At 41.3% G+C, this 21,606-nt stretch overlaps 1 protein-coding gene across 1 annotated transcript in view; it reads left to right on the forward strand.

Annotated features, from left to right (window-relative positions):
• The first annotated feature begins 6,137 nt into the window (after positions 1-6,137).
• LOC139442781 (N-acetylated-alpha-linked acidic dipeptidase 2-like) overlaps positions 6,138-21,606 on the forward strand; it is a 29,489-nt gene continuing 14,020 nt past the window's right edge. The window contains exons 1-7 of the mRNA XM_071223673.1: positions 6,138-6,205; positions 14,165-14,569; positions 16,422-16,707; positions 16,962-17,087; positions 19,339-19,522; positions 19,796-19,892; positions 20,036-20,125. Of these exons, the coding sequence (XP_071079774.1) occupies positions 14,280-14,569; positions 16,422-16,707; positions 16,962-17,087; positions 19,339-19,522; positions 19,796-19,892; positions 20,036-20,125 (1,073 nt within the window). The 5' untranslated portion in view covers positions 6,138-6,205; positions 14,165-14,279. The remainder of the gene's footprint in view (positions 6,206-14,164; positions 14,570-16,421; positions 16,708-16,961; positions 17,088-19,338; positions 19,523-19,795; positions 19,893-20,035; positions 20,126-21,606) is intronic.

Here is a 21,606-nt window from a genome sequence, read left to right on the forward strand (position 1 = left end):
GAAATAAATACATCAGTGTTCAATGCTATATATTTCCCATAATCCTTGTCAGCATCTTCCCAAATCGTGCTACCAATTGATAAAATGTTGATAATTTGATACGCAGTTGTATGAGCCTTGTGTCATACAAGCATTGTCAAGATCACGTCGCGACGGAATTTGGCGCATGTGCATTAGTAGCAGAACATTCACGTGCATTTCGAAAAGGCAACTCTCTCAGCATAAAAACTGATTATAAATTTGTGGTTTATTTTTCAAATATGTTTCTTCTAAAAGTGGGAATGTGTTTTATGTTAGAGAATATACTGCTAACAGTGGGCACGTGCAAAGAAAACAACTCACCCCTTCGGAGCTCGGTGATTCTTATTTGCGAACCGACAGTTAACTCATATTTGATCCTTTACAGGGTAATAACTTAAAGGCTTTCTTTTATAATTCACCCAAATCCCTTAACCACACACATTTCACGTCTTGTTGGAAATCCATGCTTTGCGTCCTCAACCCAACATTCATTTCACCTATGTTAAAAATCAAGTAAGATTCTGATTACGACTGTGTCCATTGTTTACATGACTTTTTTGTATACTTTTGTTTAAGCAGTTAAAGTCGAATTTTGTTTGTGAAAATGTGTTTATGCAGTTTATCACTTCGGGCTTTCCTCCCACATCAATTCTCCTCACATGTGACGGAAAAGGTCAAGTAAATGTTAACTAGACGAAACTGGCCGACACACTAAGTGGGCGTGGGTGTGTGTATTAAGAGTGAATATGTTTTTCGCCGCTTTTAGCAATATGCCAGTAATATCACGGCGGGGGACACCAGAAATGGGCTTCACACATTGTACCCATGTCGGGTATCGAACCCGGGTCTTCGGCGTGACGAGCGAACGCTTTAACCACTAGGCTACCCGATCTCCCCCGTGTGGATTAAGAATTAAGAAATAAAAATAACATAATGGTTGATCATTCGTGTTATCAATGTCTTATCCTAACAACTTCATTGACCCATTGACCCATATCTGTTCACAGAAGACACAGCGACACGCCCTGAAGGAGGGGTGGTCTTACATCTCATTTAACAATGTTGATATCGGGTGTGAATACCATTTACGTTGTTACAGGCGTGGCAGCAGTGGCTGATTGAAGACACCAGATGATTGAAAACAGCCCGAGGGAAGCAGGCATGTAGCAACTAAAGACTAAGTCCTGGGGTTAGATGGTCCTGTCGTAGGCGTCGTTCTTTCTAACCCCTGAGATGTTCTTTTCGGGAGAGGTCTGGAGAAACAGCCAGCCATGGCAGTACAGGAATGTTATTCTGTGTGTGTGTGGGTGGGGGTGGGGGTGGAGTATGCATTATCCCGCTGCAACGCGACGAAACGTTACGTCCCTGCATTTGTAGAGGCTGTAGAAAATGGCTTCGAACGATAGCGTACACCATTCAAATTGACATGAACAATGATGAGTTGTGTTCACCCATGAGTTGAGAGAAGCCACCCCTTACCATTGCATGTCCTCTCCTAAACTGGTGACGCAAGTGTTGCTTAAACTTCCCCCTGGACACATGGACGCCCGCAGAATACTGTATACTGCCCCAGACGTGTCTTCTGAACCCCAGATGCCTGCCTACACCAAGGTAGACTTGGAAGCAAAATTGGGCGTATCGCTGAAGTCGGGGGCGAAAGTTATGCTCCCTCAACCGGTTGCGTACAGTCCTGCCACTAATTGATCACACCCAGGAATTGTCCGTGTTGTTAATGTAGCAGTTTGGTATCGATTCCATAGATGCTCCAACCGAGTATGGTTATCGTGTTTGACATGACGTCACACGTGGACGACCGGCCAGTGGCGAACGGTGAATCACGATCTTAAAGTCGACGATAGGTCTTCATAAATATGTATTGAAAGATGCATATTTAATTCTTGAACTTTTTCTTGAACTTTTTATGAAACATAGTTAGTTTTTTTCCGTAAGTATATGTAGGATTTGATCGTTACACCCACAAACTGGACAGAAAGAAACCCAACGTACGTTCAGAAACCTCGTAAACTGTATTAAGATTCATCATGAAAAATTAGGCAGATGCATAGGCATGCTTGAAACTGGATCAACACGACGTCACTACCTGTGATATGTGTGTAAGGTGCCACTGTCTGTGATATGTGTGTAAGGCACCACTACCTGTGATATTTGTGTAAGGCGCCACTGTCTGTGATATGTGTGTAAGGCGCCACTGTCTGTGATATGTGTAAGGCGCCACTGTCTGTGCTATGTGTGTAAGGCGCTACTGTCTGTGCTATGTGTGTAAGGCGCCACTGTCTGTGCTATGTGTGTAAGGCGCCACTGTCTGTGATATGTGTGTAAGGCGCTACTGTCTGTGATATGTGTGTAAGGCGCCACTGTCTGTGCTATGTGTGTAAGGCGCCACTGTCTGTGATATGTGTGTAAGGCGCTACTGTCTGTGATATGTGTGTAAGGCGCCACTGTCTGTGATATGTGTGTAAGGCGCCACTATCTGTGCTATGTGTGTAAGGCGCTACTGTCTGTGCTATGTGTAAGGTGCCACTGTCTGTGCTATGTGTGTAAGGCACCACTACCTGTGATATTTGTCTAAGGCGCCACTGTCTGTATAATGTGTGTAAGGTGCCACTGCCTGTGACCCGTGCGAATTTGCAACTGGCTGTGACGTGTCTGTTGACACACACCGTCCATTTTCATTTATGCAAAGCGCACATAAAATACCCCTCTGGTACTGTTTTATAAAATCTTAAATATACAAATTAAACGTATTGGCTTCATCACAGTCATCACTATGTTACCCTTGTTTGTTTGTTTGTTTCATGTGTTAATCTCTGCGTATGTTAAATAGATTTAAGAGATTCTTCCGATTATGGGAGAGTAGTAGAGCGTCCGCCAGGACAGTGGAAGGTGCTGGGTTCGATCCCCGGCCCCGTCATACCAAACAACGTTAACAGATGGTACTTGTTGTTACCTTGTCTGGCGTTCGGCATTAAGGGGCTAAAACATGAACTGGTCGGCTCGGTGTCAGTATACTGTGTCTGAGTGGGGTATTCATGTTAATGTGCGGCATGACATCTCAGTAGTGGGCTAGCACTATAAATCGGCATCAGTCAGGACAAGTTCAAACACATACACACACAACACACACACACACACACACACACACACACACACACACACACACACACACACACACACACACACACACACACACACACACACGTTAGTGTTATGATTACGGAAAGGATTCTGTTGCTATATTTTCATAATAGCGTTTAACAACAGGCAGAATTAATTTCTTCAAATATGACGGATCCAATCCAGTTCCTTGATGTTGTTGGATATTTGCTCGAGTTGGTCTAAATATTCCAGTGAAAATTCCAGATTGTGATTGATCCTTGATTTGACCCTCATACCTGTGTTATCATGTTGTGCCTTTCTCCCACATTAAGCTGACAAGCCGTGGTGTAACTGAAACATTGTCGAAAACCGCGTTGATCCATGCATGTTTTGCGAACATCCTTTACCGTCAGTTTGCATACTAATTTGTTGCAAGTGCAGGTATTGGAATATATTTTCACTTCCAGTTTGTTGGGATTGAGTATTAGTATTTGTACAAACTCGAATATACAAGCTCATATGAACGCATGTATGCATGCACCTACACTTACCCCTGAAGCATCAGTATTCACTCGTGCTAGAGGTGGCGTCAAACATAAGTCAATCACCCGTAATTTAGATCACCCTGGTTTGCTACGACAGCTTGACAATACATGCGTTATACCAGAGTCACACTTACTTGCAAGGGGCGGTCAGGTAGCCCAGTGGTTAAAGCGTTCGTCCGTCACGCCGAAGACCCGGGTTCGATTCCCGACATAGGTACAATGTGTGAAGCCCATTTCTGGTGTCCCCCGCCGTGATATTGCAGGAATATTGCTCAAAGCGGCGTAAAACAAAACTCACTTACTTGCACCTACTGTACACTGATCCATCATGTTAGGACAAACTGGAAAGACTAATCCAAAAGTCATCCCTGCGGCCATGTCAGCTTGACGGACGATGCTTTTGTGTTTGTCACTGTTAAGAGGTGAGAAGCGGAGTTCAAGAGGGAAAGATCCAAACAAATGTCAGGCAAGCATTATGCAAAAGATGATGATGTCATTTCTGCTGTGGCGGACTTTATGTAGCAGCAGAAGGACGCCTTCTATACCAGTAGGATCCTGGCCTTTCAGCATCGTTGAACCTCGAAGGGGATTGTGTTGAAAAATAATTAGTCACCAATTCCATGAACGCAGTCCAGCATAGATAGACATTTCAGATACCCCTCAAAGTACACGACCCTTGACTCGTCTGTGACCGCAAAATGTTCATTTCCCTTTATCACTGAGGTGCCACCATGTCTACCCAATATGGCGACCTATCTCGACTCCAGCCCAAACGTGGTAAGCGACCAAGGAACAGGATTATCTCAATATTCATTATTGACAGTTTAAAGCATCCAGAAACCATCAGTTATTAGTGTTTAAAGCAACCTCTTTCAGGAATCAACTCAATTGGTTATCTTGAAGATTGTGTATTTCATTGTAAAATAAAAATTGGAACACAAATATTTTGTCCTGCAGAATTTTGACGAACTTTATATTAGTTACAACGAAAGTTTAGTATTTTCCAACCTTGCTAAATATATTGAGGAAAGGGCAATAAACACGTGCATGTTCTTCACACATCTAAGATGATCATATTAGCTTCAACCCTCGCCGGTTTTCTGTCATTTCATTCGTCTCTTTTCACTTGACTTGCCTTTGCATGTGTTATTGACGTGTGTCGCAGATGGGGCAGGGTACTCGCATCTTTTCGCGAACACCTTTTATCATCATTATTTGATTCTGTTTCGCAACATACACACATGCTTATAGTATAAACGGAATGGCTTTAGCAGTTATTTCTTTATTATTGTGGAATGGTTTTTGTCGCTTGTATGTAGGTTAGTATTGTGATGGTTCGATCACGTCATCATCCAATCTACGATGACGACATAAATTAAAGAAAAGATTCACAATTCGTGAAACTCCATATAAAACGTGCATATTGTCAGGAATATATTGTTGTCAACAACAAGTACAATCAATATATTGATGTACATGCTATTCCTTCTGCGAAGCAAGATTATATTTTAAAGCGGTTTTCAAACTGTAACATCAATCAAGACGGGGTTAACTTCCATAGTGTTCCAAAGTGACAATTCGGCACAGGTACGAGTACCTTTATCAAACTAGACTCGCGATGTCCTACCCAGTCGTTGATCACTTCCCTGATAAAGGTACAAGTATTTATACGGAAATGTCGCATCGAAAGAACAAAAATGCTGAATTCAATAAGGAAAGAAATGAAACAAAGGGGGTCGTTTACTCAAGATACAAATATCTTTATGTATTTATGTGAGTGAGTGAGTGAGTGAGTGAGTGAGTGAGTATGGCTTTACGCCGCTTTTAGCCATATTCCAGCAATATCACGGCGGGGGACACCAGTAATGGGCTTCACACATTGTACCCATGTCGGAAATCGAACCCGGGTCTTCAGCCTGACGAGCGAACGCTTTAACCACTAGGCTACCCCACCGCCCCCATGTATTTATGTAATATTATATCTACATAAATTATATTTCTGGTGTCCACCGCTGGATATTGCGGAATATTGCTAAAATCGGCGTACAAAACAAAGTACCTCACATTCATTATTTCGTGAACGTAATCAAAGGTTGTAGCTGTGCCTCGCCTAACGTCATTAGCCATTCAACAATCAAAACATAGCGAAACACAATAGGGGTTACAGCCACGAACACTTGTTAGATCTCGTTATGCAAACATTAAGTGTGAAATGAAGCACCATTGTGTTCAGACTCGTGAATGTGTATCTCGCGTTCACAACCGTGCTCTGTCAAAGCAATGACACACGAAAGGGTCACTATGTATGGGGTGTGTAGTGCTAAACCGTATCACAAACAAATTGAGCAAACACACACGCGTTTTATGTATCTGCAAATTGTGACCAGTTTATTCATACATGGAGAAGTGATAGAGTCGGGGTATATTGAGGAACCAATACTATTATCGCCCTCAGCGAGATGATATAGGAATCTGTGCTGTCCATCCGTCGGATACATGGTGGGCAAGAAACGTATAAAAAGGTATTTAAATGAGACTTGGCATACAGTGTTCATGAGAATGATCTGATAACATATTAAAATAGTCATTTTTTGCGTGTCTATGTTGACAAATTCATGCTCTACCTTTTTGATAATACATATTTTTTCAAAAGGCAGGCGATGTCGTATAAAGACAACTGATCTGACAATTATGTAGATGTGTAAGCCAAATGAAGGATTTGACAAAAGTGATCAACGAGTTATGCCAGGATGAGAAAGTGAGTCTAAAATATTAAAATAAAGTCACAAAGGATGCATTCTAAAATCACGCTACACGTGTGCCCAATACGATGGTACAGATACTTATCAGTACGTCCTCGTGCACACACCCTTTTGCCACTTCTATAATAAACCTTATGACCTATAATAACCTTTAAAGGTTTATGTTTGGTCAAGGCTTATTATAATTCCTAGAATTAGCTGTCGGGGAATTAGCAAGGGACCGCATTCATTTACAAACACTTCAATTGCAAACATTCAATAAAATATACAATTGACAACAGATGCACAGGACTTACTTTGCTTCCACGAGGCCGATTATGTGTAATTTTAAGTTGCTGAACCAATGTCTAAAAACGTTATCATATTATATTTTATACTATTCTAATATACACTATATTGTTAGATTGTTTCTCGTGCTACGTGATCTAACCTAACTATTATACTAACTTTACTGGTTACCTTAATCATTAATGCCTAATTAAAAATGTTGATTATATTCAAAGCAACTAAGAATATAGAATGCCATAGAAAACAGGAAAAATAGGAATATAGTTTAAGAACATACAATATATATGAAGTGAACATATCTTACCTTAAAACAACCAAGAGAAGCATCTATTAGTGGCCAGTCTTTATTCCATGTGTCTCATCAGTGAGGTTTCCGGAATAAAGGCCGTTATTTATACCACCAATGCTCTTAGGTCATGATACGGTCGCATTTTCAATTATCACTTACTTAAACAATACCTACAAAATGTTGCTAATCTAATGTGCTGACTATCTGAATTTCAGAGAATACCTCGCAGTTTTGAAGGACATGAGTATGCAGAAATGACTAAAATTACATAAGTGTTCTTGGAGAGCACGTTATCATAGAATAATGTTTACTTCTCTCGCTGGACATGTAGTCTTAACGATTAGCTCATAACGCTTATAGACTAAATCTTGGGAATGAAGGCAGGCGTATATCAACACCGACTGATAATAACTTTGGACGGAACTTGTATGTAGTCTTAACGCTTAACACATAATGCTTATCAACCCAACCTTGTGAATGAAGGCCGGCGTATGTCAACACAGCCTGATAATAAAATTTTAATGCACAAATTATTAAGTAATATACACAAAATATGTTGTTTAGTCTTATTTCATAAAGTCAAAAATATTTACAAAAAAATAGAAGAAAATATGATGTATTTTGGAACTATGACACTTCCTTGAAGGTTTCATTCAGCACCGTTAAACACTGAGAGAAGATGGTCATCTGAACAGGTACATGTTGTGAGGGGTTATAAAGTGGATTCTATTCTTCTATTTGGCTAACACCAAAACAACACGATGTCTTTATCCCGCTCCTACATGTTGTTATGTCATGTCAGGAAAGCTAAGCCAATTGTGTGGCCTCGTACACTGGGGATCATGCCAACAATCGCTGATCTGCCTGGCAAAGACGCAATTAGTAACAGATTTAGCTGGAACATTGACTGAGGTTTAACTCATCCTTCGCTCACCACAGAACACGTAACCAACACGAAACACACAGGCTACAACCGTAATCTTGAAGGTAAAGGGATCAATTGATTCGAGACAGAAAACAATAATTCAATGTGTCATGTACATTTGGGCTGTTAAGACAACTAATAGATCAAAATAGTCAACCAGTCCATATCCGACACTGTGTGTTTTGAAATGGTCCCCCTACAAGCGAGAAGGTCGGATGAAGCGTTAAGACAGACAGGCGATGTCATGGGGAGATGAGGTTAGGCTGATCAAGTCTCAGTGCGTCCCGGACGTGACAGGTGCAAGGTAGGTGTGCACGTAGATGCGCCTTGTTTGTTTATATCTTGACATGTCATTAGTAACGTCGCAGTGTACATTTTTATTAATTTCTTAGCATTTCAATATTTATTGTTTTTAAAATATGTTCTTCTGTGAATGTTAACACCGTGCACGTGATCGTTATTGACATGTAAACTGACAATGTAACAGGAACATTCTTAACATAATCACCCAGTTGTGCTGATGGGTATATAGTGCATTCAAGACATCATGTACACAGGCATAAACAATAGCAGTGAGCAATGATAATGTTGTCAGTCGTGATGTACCTATGGAGAACGGATTCCTTGCCACCATATGCCACGATCAATATAGTTTGACTTTTGACCTAAACTGTGTACAACAAACAATCCTTATGACAATGAGCAATCATAATGTCACCAGTCACATGTACCTGGGCTATTGCGAAATCAAACCTTACACTTGAAATGCATTGTTCATATAGGAAATTGTGCTGTAGGGTTCAACATGCTTAGCAACAAACGTATTAAAGGTATTTAAATGAGATTTAGCAGACTCCATGGTAAAACAGATATTAGGATGATCTGACCACACTTAACATAGATATGATCCTTGTTTGTTTTAAATATGGACTCATTTTGTTACCATGTTACTTCTGTGTTGTCAATTCACCCTACCGTTTGATAAAATAAATATATTATTTCAAAAGGTAAGAGATGCCCATTGATGACAACAGATGAGACAAATGTGCAGATGTGTAATGTCAAATGAAGGATCTGACAATCATGATCAACGAGTTCATGTGGTGGAGGGAAAGTGAGTTTAAAACAGTTCATCAAAGTCACCAAAAGTGCATTCTAAAAAATATGTTTTACAAAATGTTTAGAATGTGAACGTGACCAAATCAAAACAGGACATTTGCCACGAGTGGTGTACGTATGGCCGCTGCGTGGCTACTGCACACGTCGACACGAACCTGGATCAGAGTGTGTCCATTGAGACAGGGACGTGATGGCACATAGAAACAGCGTTACGATGGGAGGGGAACATACAGTTTTCCCGCGACGAAAAAACGTTTTTTATTTCCGTGAAAAGGATAACGCGCCAGCATGACTGTACGTCAATGTGTTGTTCTGGGTTGTTTATGATGTATTGATTTGTTTGGAAAGGATTGTGTCGCCTATTTTAGCAATTTTCTCGCCACATCACGCCGAAGGACTTCAGAAATGGGCTTCACACGTTGTGCCCATGTCGGGAATCGAACCCGGGTGTTCGGCATAAAAAGTGAACGCTTTACTGCTGGGCTATCCCATCGCCCCAGATTAATCAGATTGTATTGGGGTTTCAGTGACGTATTGATGAAACTCACGACCACTTATCTACATTGTGCTGACAGACATAATCTTCTGTGCATGAAACACGCGGTAGTTATGAAAGGACATAACCTTTTCAAGATAGATGTCTTATAGCATCGTATTAAGAGAAAATGTAACGTGTATGCGCACAATAAAACAGTTCTCACTAATGTGGATATTAAACTGTAGAAACATTGTATGAATTTATCCTATGGTGTTGTGTGTGTATCAGCAATTTCGTACCTTTATCACATCCAAAACTATCGTTTTACAGAGTTAAATGTGAATGATTTTCATGCTCCAACAAAAACTTCGAAGATGTTTATATCCACGTATTCTAACCACATGTACCGGAGAAATGGATATTTTTACATGACTGTGTTGTACTAATTTTACGAAACGATTTTTTTATTACATGAAAACGTGAATTCTGACACGACTGTTGCAAACTCTGTAGGACAAACACTTGAATGTTATAACCTGATCATTATCAACACTAGTGAGGAAATAGGTAGTGTCCTCTTTATTGAAAATCGTGCCGAGAAGCTTACGTTAATACATGTGGTATTATTACGACATTACCATTACGTCAACAGTGATGTCTGCATTATGTAATGTAGTTTCTTTATTTCGTTCAAATGTAGGCCAACGGCCCATGTTTACATTTGGTTACATGACGTGCAGAATACATAAACATAGTTCTTAAAAAAAAAGTTAAAAAGGCTTTATGAGGATTTAAGACATTATATACACAGAATTGTTTTACGTATAAGCATAGCATGGTAAAGGTACACATTTTGAATACATGTATCACTTCTTGTGTCCATTACAAGATAAGCTTTATTTTTCTAAGGATGAAGGGTATAAGTTTCTTGTATATATTTTGTACGTAAGAGTTAGTACGCAGAATTAACTTGTCGGAAGCGATATGCATCCTCATCTATAATTACAACATTGACATAATCGACGCTTTGCGGTATACAACTGAGGTACAGCTCTTTTCCAAAAGTAACTATAAACATTGAATGTGATGATGTTTTGGTACCGTTTTCAGGCATGCTATGCCAATTCTGTTACTAGGTATACTTTATGCGTGACATGAATTCAGATAAAAAGATTCTGAATGGCGAATATATTGCTGTTCCCATGTATATCCGAATCCAAAGCTTAACAGGATATATTTACGTTTCGAAACCCGATTCAGCTTGCCTTTATTAGATGCCTGTAACATCATACTGTAACAATCTTTCTTGGAGGGGTTGGGTGTTTATAACGGGATTCAGACATAGAAATAAGGTTGGTCCGGTAAATAATACGTCTTTTGTATGCATGAATAGATAAAGGATATTGGCCGCATTCTCCACGCACAATGTGGTAAGCAGTAGATAACTTGACACCAAGAAGGCGCTTACACGCCTACCTGTACATTTTCTATTTCCCCCATACCTCTGATCCATAAAGCAATATTTTGGGGATTATTTTTTCTATTTTGTAAAAAAATAGTTCATGACCAAAATGCAATTTAGAGCTTTTCTCCCTTGCTAAACTGTATTTTCGAAGCGTCTTGACCACGAGAGATTTCTTGAAATCATAACGCTTAAGTATTTGTAAATAGATACACACTTTAGTATAGTACCTTTGCAAATAATTTTATTCTTTTATTCTTAATAAACGTCCTTCTTGAATAACATCACTTTAGTTTTATCCAAATTAACATCTAATTCATAATCAATGCAATATTCTACAAAACATCAGTTCGTTTCTGCAAACCCTTTTATAGTATCTGAAATTAGGATAATATCATTTGCAAATAGCACAAGAAACATTTGCGTCAGATAAATGTCAAATGGATTCGAGGTTGGCTGCTTTCCTCAGTTTTGATTGCTCATTCATAAACAACCCTGGCGGACTCCATGTGGACATTGAAACGTTTCAGAAAATGAGTTATCACGTCTTACACACGATTTTACTAACTTATAGACTGATTGAACACATCTCATAATTTTTTTAGATACACCTCTTTCTTTTTGGACTTGCCACAGTTTCACACGATTAACTCCGTGAATCTAGATTAACGCTTGGAAAAATCAGTGCATAATGTGTACCCCTTCGTGATCAGCTGGCGAATACCGAGGCCGAATACCTGCTTGCGATTCAACAATGTTACCATACGAAGTGGAGAAATAGGTAGTGTCCTCTTTATTGTCGAGAAGCTGACGTTAATACTAGTGTTAGGCCATTAGCATTACGTCAACAATGATGCATGCATTACGTCAACAATGATGTCTGTATTACGTCAACAATGATGCATGCATTACGTCAATAATGATGTCTGTATTACGTCAACAATGATGACTGCATTACGTCAACAGTGTTGTCTACATTACGTCAACAACGATGTCTGTATTACGTCAACAATTCTGCCTGCCTTACTTCAACAATGATGACTGCATTACGTCAACACTGCTGTCTACATTACGTCAACAATGATGTCTGTATTACGTCAACAATTCTGCCTGCCTTACGTCAACAATGATGACTGCATTACGTCAACAGTGCTGTCTGCATTACGTCAGCAGTGATGCATACATTATGTCAACAGTGCTGTCTACATTCCTTCATCAATGATGCATGCATTCCGCCAATTGTAGTGTATCGCTCGCGATATTATTATTACACGTGTGCTTTGTATGGAATTTTGTTGACTCGCTTTTTTTAAACATATTTTATTCACAAGATTATTTTATTCACAAGATTTATGTAATATCATAATTGAGATATGTACAGAGGACAGAGTATATTTACTCTTCAAGAAAAATAGGGGATTCTCGGCAACAACTTAACATTTCCAAAATTGTAAGAGATATTAGTTTCTAGTAAAAGTGGAATAATTGGGAACACATTACAACTGGTAGTGACATATGACAGTTGATGTTTTTATGGCTGCCAACGATCTTGAAGGACGATAGGGGTAAGAGTGAGTGAGTGAGAATGGTTTTACGCCGCTTTCAGCAATATTCCAGCAATATCACAGCGGGGGACACCGGAAAATGGGCTTCACGCATTGTACCCATGTGGGAATAGAACCCGGGTATTCGGGGTGACGAGCGAACGCTCTAACCAGTAGGCTTCCTCACCGCCCCGATAGGGATAAGATGGGAATTATTAAGTTGACGTTTTTGTAACATTAGTGCGTAAATCCGCCACAATTTGTCTAACATTCATTCACTCGACATGACATACTGCGTGTGAATGTCCCAATGGCGATTTGAGGTGGTTTATCCCATTCCTCTTGCAGCGCCTGGCCAGGTTCGGCCAACGTGGTCGGCGGCCTATGACGGTGACACACACGTCTCCCTTTCATGTTCCAGACCTGTTCAATCGGGGTTTGGTCTGTGCTCATTGCTGGCCATGCCATTCTATGGGTGTGGTGCTGCTGGAGTTTAAAATTGACGATTCATGCACGGTGAGCACGGGCGTTGTCGCCCTGAAAGACAAAACGTCGACCCACACGCCTTGCAAACCGGACACCAAAGGATTTCAGCATGTTGTCCCGATAGTACTGTCCAGTGACACTTCCTTGCACAATATGGAGCGGGGTTCGGCAACAGTCATAGTGATGCCACCCCACACTTAAACCGATCCACCGCCAAATCTGTCAAGACGTCTCAGGCTGACATTGCTTGACGTTCTTTTCGACGTCGTCAGACACGACCACACCTACGTGCAAAGTGAATCGGGACTCATCTGAATACATGACACATGGCCAGCGACGATTGCCACAGTTTCGACGTTGCGTACACCATTGAAGTCTGTTGACAATATGACGATTTGTAAGGGCTGGCACAACACGTGGCCGTCGAAGGAAGGAGATAAGCACGTAGACGATTTCTAATCGAGTTCCAATCGTAAATCGTACAATTTGATTCGCCGTTTGAGCTAGATTTCGCAGAGCCTGGATTCGATCGATCCTGTACTCTGTCGTTGATCTGGGACCCCCTGACCGGGGTCGGGCGCCAACATTTTAAGTTTGTTTGTATCTGTTCCATGGTCTCGGTTGGAACGTATTGGCAACAGGAAGCATAATTCTGCTAGTTCCCAGCATGTCAGCAGACCGTCGGCGCGTTGCAGCCGCTGCATTCACAAACAATGAATGAAATACACAAATAATGAATGAAATCAAGTTAATAACAACTGTATGATAAGCAGAATCAATAAGATTGACAAATACATGGCCCACATAGATTAATCGGCCTTCCTTGAAAGAATCAAACTCAGGAATGGCAGCCTTCGCATATCTGTGGCGATACTGTGTGCGGCACGTGCACACTAATGATATGTTGAAGGGGAAAGTTTTACTGACAAACGTTTTTGCAAAGGATATTTGTCGTCAACAATTATCCTTCTTATACTTGATATTAACATTTATAGTTTATGATCCCACACGTAAAGAGTATATATTGACTCGCTAAACTTGAGTACCAGGACAACTAGAAGAAATACTGGAGATTATATTTACGGAATGAGATAGTTTCATAATTTTTGTCGTTTCTTTAATTTCTAGAACAAGACGACCATCTATGTGTACACATCCAAACACATGATCAACAAGTCCTATTGGTCAGCCATTCTTCAAAGAAAGGTCTTATTGTATTCATTGGTTCAGTACACACACCAACATGCCAAAATTTGACATGATGGACGGTTCTAATGCAGGCAAATACCATTCTAACAGAAAACGCAACTTAATCCTCGGTGGACTATGTGCTGTTTTGGTCGGATTGTGTGTTGGTATTCTCATTGGTCGTTATGGAATATGTCCTGGCCAAACAGAACCCGAGTCTACACCTGAGAAAGATGGAGTCTTCCTTCCCGGTATCCCAGAAGCAATCATCAAAGATGGCGACCCGGAAATTGGCAAACAACTCATAGATGCAGTGGATAACACGAAAATTGAGGAATACCTAAGGTAAATGTCAAAGAAAATATGTTTGTTAATGTTATTGTCTTGTATATTCCTAGGGGCTCTTATTTGCATGGTTATGCGCGTTTCACGGGACAGTGTGTGTTTGTTTTGGCTGATTGATACAACAGCCATTGTTCTAATTGGTGGTTCTACTCTGGTTGCTATTTATAGATGCAAACATACAACAGGATTGTCACAAGATATATCCGTCAACATGGTGCTAGCAATCAACTACATGGACATCTGCGGGGGTCACCAAGGCGATACATTAACTGTTATCTTTTTAACAAGCAAATATGAAACAAAACTGGAATTGAAAAGATAAACCAACTAGTAATCTTAAAGTTTGATTATGTACGTGCGTGTGTGTGCGCGCGTGCGTGTTTGTTTGTGTGTGCGTGCGTTCGTGCGTGCGTGTGTTTTCACGCATATTTTCGCGTAACTGGTGTATTTATGTTTTTCAAACCTTTTTCATACAATTCTTCATTATATGTTGATGTTGCAGTTGATTTGGGCGGTATTGAAGGCACTGTCGAAAATGTATTTCTGTCTTCTTACAATCAGTTAAAACTGTCCATTCTGACGTGAGTCGATTCACGTAAACCACTAAAGACGCTATGACACAGGTCAACGTGGCAACATATATATAAATAAATATCTTGATAACAGGTAGGATGGTCTATTTCGATACCTCAAGGTTGGTGATTTGTAATAGTATGTTGTCAAAGCTATTAAGCGCCCATGGAAATCCTTAAGTCTGTTTACATTTTGATCATGCACATGGCGTCATATGGGAGAGGATTAGTTATAAAAGTGTCAATTATGTTAGATAAAAACCCGTTTAAGATTCTTGTTGTTATTCCCCCTCTATATCTTATCTGGTGGCTACAAATGAAAAAAACCCGAAAACCCCCGACATTGGTCAACAATTTGAAACAAGGAGAATGGTTGGTGCACACAGTGTCATGTACGGTGATGTGTCGCTGTTCCCTGTCTGGCCTTCTATAAGAGCCGAGTATGATGAATTCTAGAGCGTAAAACTACATTCATTCTGTTGCATGTTTCAGTGTGATTACATGTTTATTATACAATGCTATAATTTAATATTGGAATCACATACAAATGATTGTTTCTTTCCCTTTTATATTTAATTATCGGTATGAGTGTGCAGACGAATAACTATATTAGACCCAGTTGTAAGCAGGGCAATAAATATGTGTTCCAGACATCTCACACACAGTCATATATGTTCCAGACTTCTCACACACAGACATATATGTTCCAGACTTCTCACACACAGACATATATGTTCCAGACTTCTCACACACTGACATATATGTTCCAGACTTCTCACACACTTACAAATATGTTCCAGACAGCTCACACACAGACATATATGTTCCAGATATCTCACACACAGACATGTATGTTCCAGACTTCTCACACTCAGACATATATGATCCAGACATCTCACACACAGACATATATGTTCCAGACTTCTCACACACTGACATAAATGTTCCAGACTTCTCACACACAAACATATATGTTCCAGACTTCTCACACACAGACATATATGTTCCAGACTTCTCACACACAGACATATATGTTCCAGACTTCTCACACACCGACATATATGTTCCAGACTTCTCACACACAGACATATATGTTCCAGACATCTCACACACAGACATATATGTTCCAGACTTCTCACATACAGACATATATGTTCCAGACATCTCACACACAGACATATATATTCCAGACATCTCACACACAGACATATATGTTCCAGACATCTCACACACAGACATATATATTCCAGACATCTCACACACAGACATATATGTTCCAGACTTCTCACTCTGAAGCCACACGTCGCAGGGTCTCAAAATAACCTTGACCTTGGTAACTGGATCAAGGATAAATGGATGGAATGGGGGTTTGATGACGTCAAGCTGACGCCGTATGACGTCCTTCTGTCCTTCCCCGACGCCAACAACCCCAACGTGGTGCGCGTCCTGAACGAAACCGGGGGGATAGTGTACGAGTCGCCTTTGAAGGAAGCTAACCTGACTGGCGAGGATGACCCTGATGCGCTGCCGCCGTACAACGCTTACTCCCCTGCAGGCTTAGTAGAGGTGAGGACATTTAGTAATCCTGACCACAAACATAGTCTGTTGTTTTGTATAATGTATAATCTCCTCTTCCTGTAGAAATCTCTCGCCAACCGCTGTGCAGAGTGCCCATTTGGCTCGCCAGAAACTGAAATCTTGTTAAAAGCTGCAGTAAACCCGACTCAGTCACATACTGAAGACATGTCCTTCACACTGATAATGAATAGTTTGGACGATTATAAGTACAATAGATCAGAATACGATTTTTTTGTTGCCAGGGTGACATGGTGTATGTAAATTACGGGCGAGTGGGGGACTATGATTGGCTGGAGAAGAACGCCAGCATGAACGTCACGGGGAAGATCGTAATCGTCAGATACGGGAAGATCTTCAGGGGAAGTAAGGTCAGTATTGATAGAGTAAGATACCTACCTATAACCTGAATACACAGAGAGTGTTATATGACGGTGTGTGTCACACTGACTTTACGAAATGTGTGTCATGAATAACATGAAAAACTTCACTTCAAGAGTTCTTTGTTACACTCAGGTGTACTCTATCATGGGCAGGTTGGGAGTTTGTATGACAAGGGATCTCGTGAAGAGTAAACAGGTTAAATTACCCAAACGCAATGCATCCGATAAACATGCTCGCGACACCATTGAATCACCAATGCATCACCATTGCATCACCATTGAATCACGAATGTATTGCCTATGCATCACGGTTTAAGGTAAGAGTATGACGGGAAAATGATGCTTTGTGAAAGTAGTCATCCAGTCGAGAGGTCATCTCCGTGGTCTATGGATAGGGTGTCTTCCCGGAGAAGGGAAGGTTGATCCCCGCCGCCTCAAACCAAAATTCGTTAAAAGACGGTACTTTTTGTTACCCTGCCTTTTTTCGGCTTTAAGGGGATAAATCAAAGACTGGTCGGCTCGGAGTAAGTGGGACCGAGACGTAAAATCCCATTTCTCCTCACCATATTGTAGAGACTATTGATGACAGGAGCGCAAAAATGGCTAGCATTTGGAATGCTTTTGACGGGGAATTCATTCCGACAGTCTACGGGTGTTTTCAACAAGTGGATTAGTGTTATTTCAAGGAATTTGAATAAATCATTTATTGGCAAGCCGGTAATGTCCAAATGCGTCATGATCATCGTTGACGACAGACCGTGATCACCGTCAGACAACACCCACGGCGAGCGTAAAGAAGTAGATTTGGATTATTATCTGACATACACGCGTTATGGTAAAGTCATAAACGACATGAGATTAAGTCGATGAAATGTACTCAATCTGTTCAAAGCTCCAGGATTAAAATGTCGTCGACCAGTGATTTCATTAAGAAGGACTCGGCGTCACAGGGTCAGACAGTTTTGTCATTGACGTCTTAGAATGACGTGCAGTGAATAATCGAGGTTTAGAGATGGCCGAATCGTGTTTGGAGACGTTGTCATGAGCGTTATACCAGCATTGTACCATAGCACAGCACAACTGGTATTGTGGTGGCTTGATTATCGTGTTGGCTGGCATCGTCTCAGGCGTGCTGATGGTCGACTCACAGAGGTTTGACATTAGGTTTTGTGGCCAGTCGCAGTCACCTTGCGCGTTGAATTGGTCGTCGGTTTGAATTCCAACATGATACCGCCCGACCCCAAGCAGCTTGTTTCTCAGTGAATTTTAAAACAGTTATGTCCGTGGACTACCCTGGCCAGCTAAAGATCCTGATCTTAACCCATTTGGAAAATCTCTGTTAAGGTCGTGTGCGCCGCATTGTTATACAGCGCCTCAGAGGCAGAGTGCAAACTTTAAAAGGTTGTCATGGGTACCCTCATGCAGAGGATGCCAAGACGATGTCAGGCAGTTGCCCTGGTCCACGTAGGAAGCAGTCGCTCTTACATTCCCTCCTTATATCACATCCTTGATGTGCTCATGGGGTTGTCACCATGCGATCCCTTGTTTCAAAACGTATATAACTGAACACAATCAACATACATGTATGCAGGACGTCAACAATTATAGAGAGCGAAGTAGTTATATAACACGTCAACAATGATATATGTCTTATGTCAATGGAGTCTACATTGTTTCGACAATGATTCAGTGCGCGTGGAATCTTTGTCACACGAGAGTGTGGATTAGAATAACCTCACTTTTCTTGAACCATGTGTACAATACACATTGTATACTGCCGCTCTTGCATCTCTGTCCTCGACATGACTAATTTACAACTTAAATCCAACTTTTGTACTTACCACTTCAAATGTGCATAGAAATATCATGAGTTGGCGCTTTTACGAGAGATTATATTATATACGACAGACACACCTGTCTTATTCCCGGTAAACATTGTTTTTACTATCCTGACTTCCTGATAGATAACGGAGGAGTGTTTCACAGTGGTACTATGCAGATTAGTCGGGGCCGTCGGGGGGATGTTTAATTTGTTGTTTAACACCACACTCAGCAATATTCCAGCTCTATCGCGGCTATTCCAGGTATTTCTCATATAAGATGCTCTCATAGCTAAAAGACAATGATTTAAAGTATATAAATTCAGTATGGTTTAGTCTGCGTCAAGCTTCGTGTTTGACAGATATTGTATACGTCAGAGTGCCAACATATTAATGCATCGCATCGTGTGGAACTGTAGGTTCAGATAGCCGCGGACCACGGCGCGACTGGTGTCATCATCTTCTCAGACCCAGCTGACTACACGTGGCGGGGCGACCCACGTGTCTACCCGGAAACATGGTGGCTGCCAGGGTCAGGGTCACAAAGGGGGACAATCTTCCTTGGAGATGGCGACCCGCTAACACCAGACTATCCAGCAATCAGTAGGTTTGACACCAAATACGCACGATAAAGTTCTTGAAATCTGTACGATTCACATTCCTGAAATGTAATCATTTCTTTGTTTTCAATGCTGGAGTATAACCTGAAAAGGAGAAGTGGGGATCTGACAGCTTTGAACATTGTGACGTCATTACATATGACGTTACAAATGGTAGCACGTCATTTCTGTGGTTAGGCGCAGGACATCATTATTATGTGTATGCTTCGTATTGATTTGTTGTTAATTGCTTATTGTAAACCTGTCATTATTTCAGAAACTGCATATCGGTATCCTGAGAATGCTTCTGAAGTTGGACTCCCTGAAATACCAGCCCACCCTATCGGATATGACATTGCCGAAAAAATACTCAGGTAAATTCTTGTTGCTTTTCAATCAGAAATCTTCTTGGTCATTTAGATATCTCGAAACATCAATTCTGAATATCCAAGGAAGCAAAATGAAGGTAGCTGAGGTGCATACATATTCATATGTTTTCAATTTGTTCGACCCACAGAGAGATGGGCGGAGAGGAGGCCCCGCTTGACTGGAGAGGGGGTCTCAACATCACCTATAGACTGGGGCCAGCTCTGGAGAAGACAGGGTGGTGGGTATGATTCTCCAATAACCGTCTCTACATCATGGATGTGTATATTACTCTTTCTTGGGAGTCATTGTTAAAGTCTCCAATACCCAATGATGTGAATGTTTCAGCAGCTCACCCGTGCATACTCAGTAGTCAGACAATGTTTGAGGAATTGACAAGAGATCTAGTTGGGTGTTCATAATATGTGTCATCGTTCTTGCATGGATTGTTGCTATCAACAACTGGTTTGCTTGTTGCGATAACTTACTGGCTGACGTCATCTAACTGTGTAACCACATTTACTCTCTCACTCCGATCATCTGACACATGAGCGTCCATATTTTGTTTTCTGGGGAGATTCAAAGTCAATGCAATACAGTTAAAACAGTGCACCCATGTCACATCGAGTTACCCGTAGTTCGAGGCTAACAGAGTGCCTATTTTAGACCAGAGCGTTGATATTAGGCCAGAGAGTCGATATTAGGCCAGAGGGTCGATATTAGACCAGGGTGCTGGGTTAAGGCCAGAGTGAGTGAGCATAGTTTTTACGCCGCTTTTAGCAAATATTCTAGCAACATAACGGACACCAGAAATGGGCACCACACATTGTACCCATGTCGGGATTCGAACCCGGGTCTTCGGGGTGACGAGCGAACGCTTTAACCACTAAGCTACCCGACCGCCCTTTTGGCCAAGCCGTTGATATTAGGCCAGAGTATCGATGTTAGACAAGAGCGTCGATATTAGGCCAGAGGGTCGATATTAGACCTGAGGGTCGATATTAGGCCAGAGGGTCGATATTAGACCTGAGGGTCGATATTAGGCCTGTGTTTACATTAGGTCAGAGCGTTCATATTAGGCCAGTGCTTGGAGCGGAGTGTCGGTGTTAGGCCATAGAGTCGATATTGGACCACAGTTAGGGAGTGTGTTTGGCTTTACGCCGTTTTCAGCAATATTCAAGCAATATCACGACGGGGGACACCAGAAATGGGCTTCACACATTGTACCCGTGTGGGGAAGCGAACACAGGCTTTCGACGTGACGAGCGAACGGTTTAACCATTAGGCTACCTCACCGCCCTATTTGACCACAGAGTCGATATTAGACCATGGAGTCGATATTGGACCATAGCGTCAATATAGGATCATAGAGTTGATATTAGACCATAAAGTTGATACTGGGCCATAGCTTCGATATTAGACCATAGAGTCGATATTGGACCATAGAGTTGACATTAGACCATAGAGTTGACATTAGACCATAGAGTCGATATTAGACCATAGAGTCGATATTGGACCATAGAGTCGGTATTAGACCATAGAGTCGATATTGGACCATAGGGTTGATATTAGAACTTAGCGTCGATATTAGACCATAGTGCCGATACGGCGGGATCATCACGCTGCCTCGCGTTTATACGGCAGTGCGCAGCAAAGGGGGCGTATTTAGTCGACTGGCTCATGTTACATCACCAGATCGGCCGGGTTACCTGTTGCAAATAC

Source organism: Haliotis cracherodii, unplaced genomic scaffold (genome assembly GCF_022045235.1).
Source record: "Haliotis cracherodii isolate W230 unplaced genomic scaffold, xgHalCrac1.p SCAF_5, whole genome shotgun sequence".
NCBI classification, from domain to species: Eukaryota; Metazoa; Mollusca; class Gastropoda; order Lepetellida; family Haliotidae; genus Haliotis; species Haliotis cracherodii.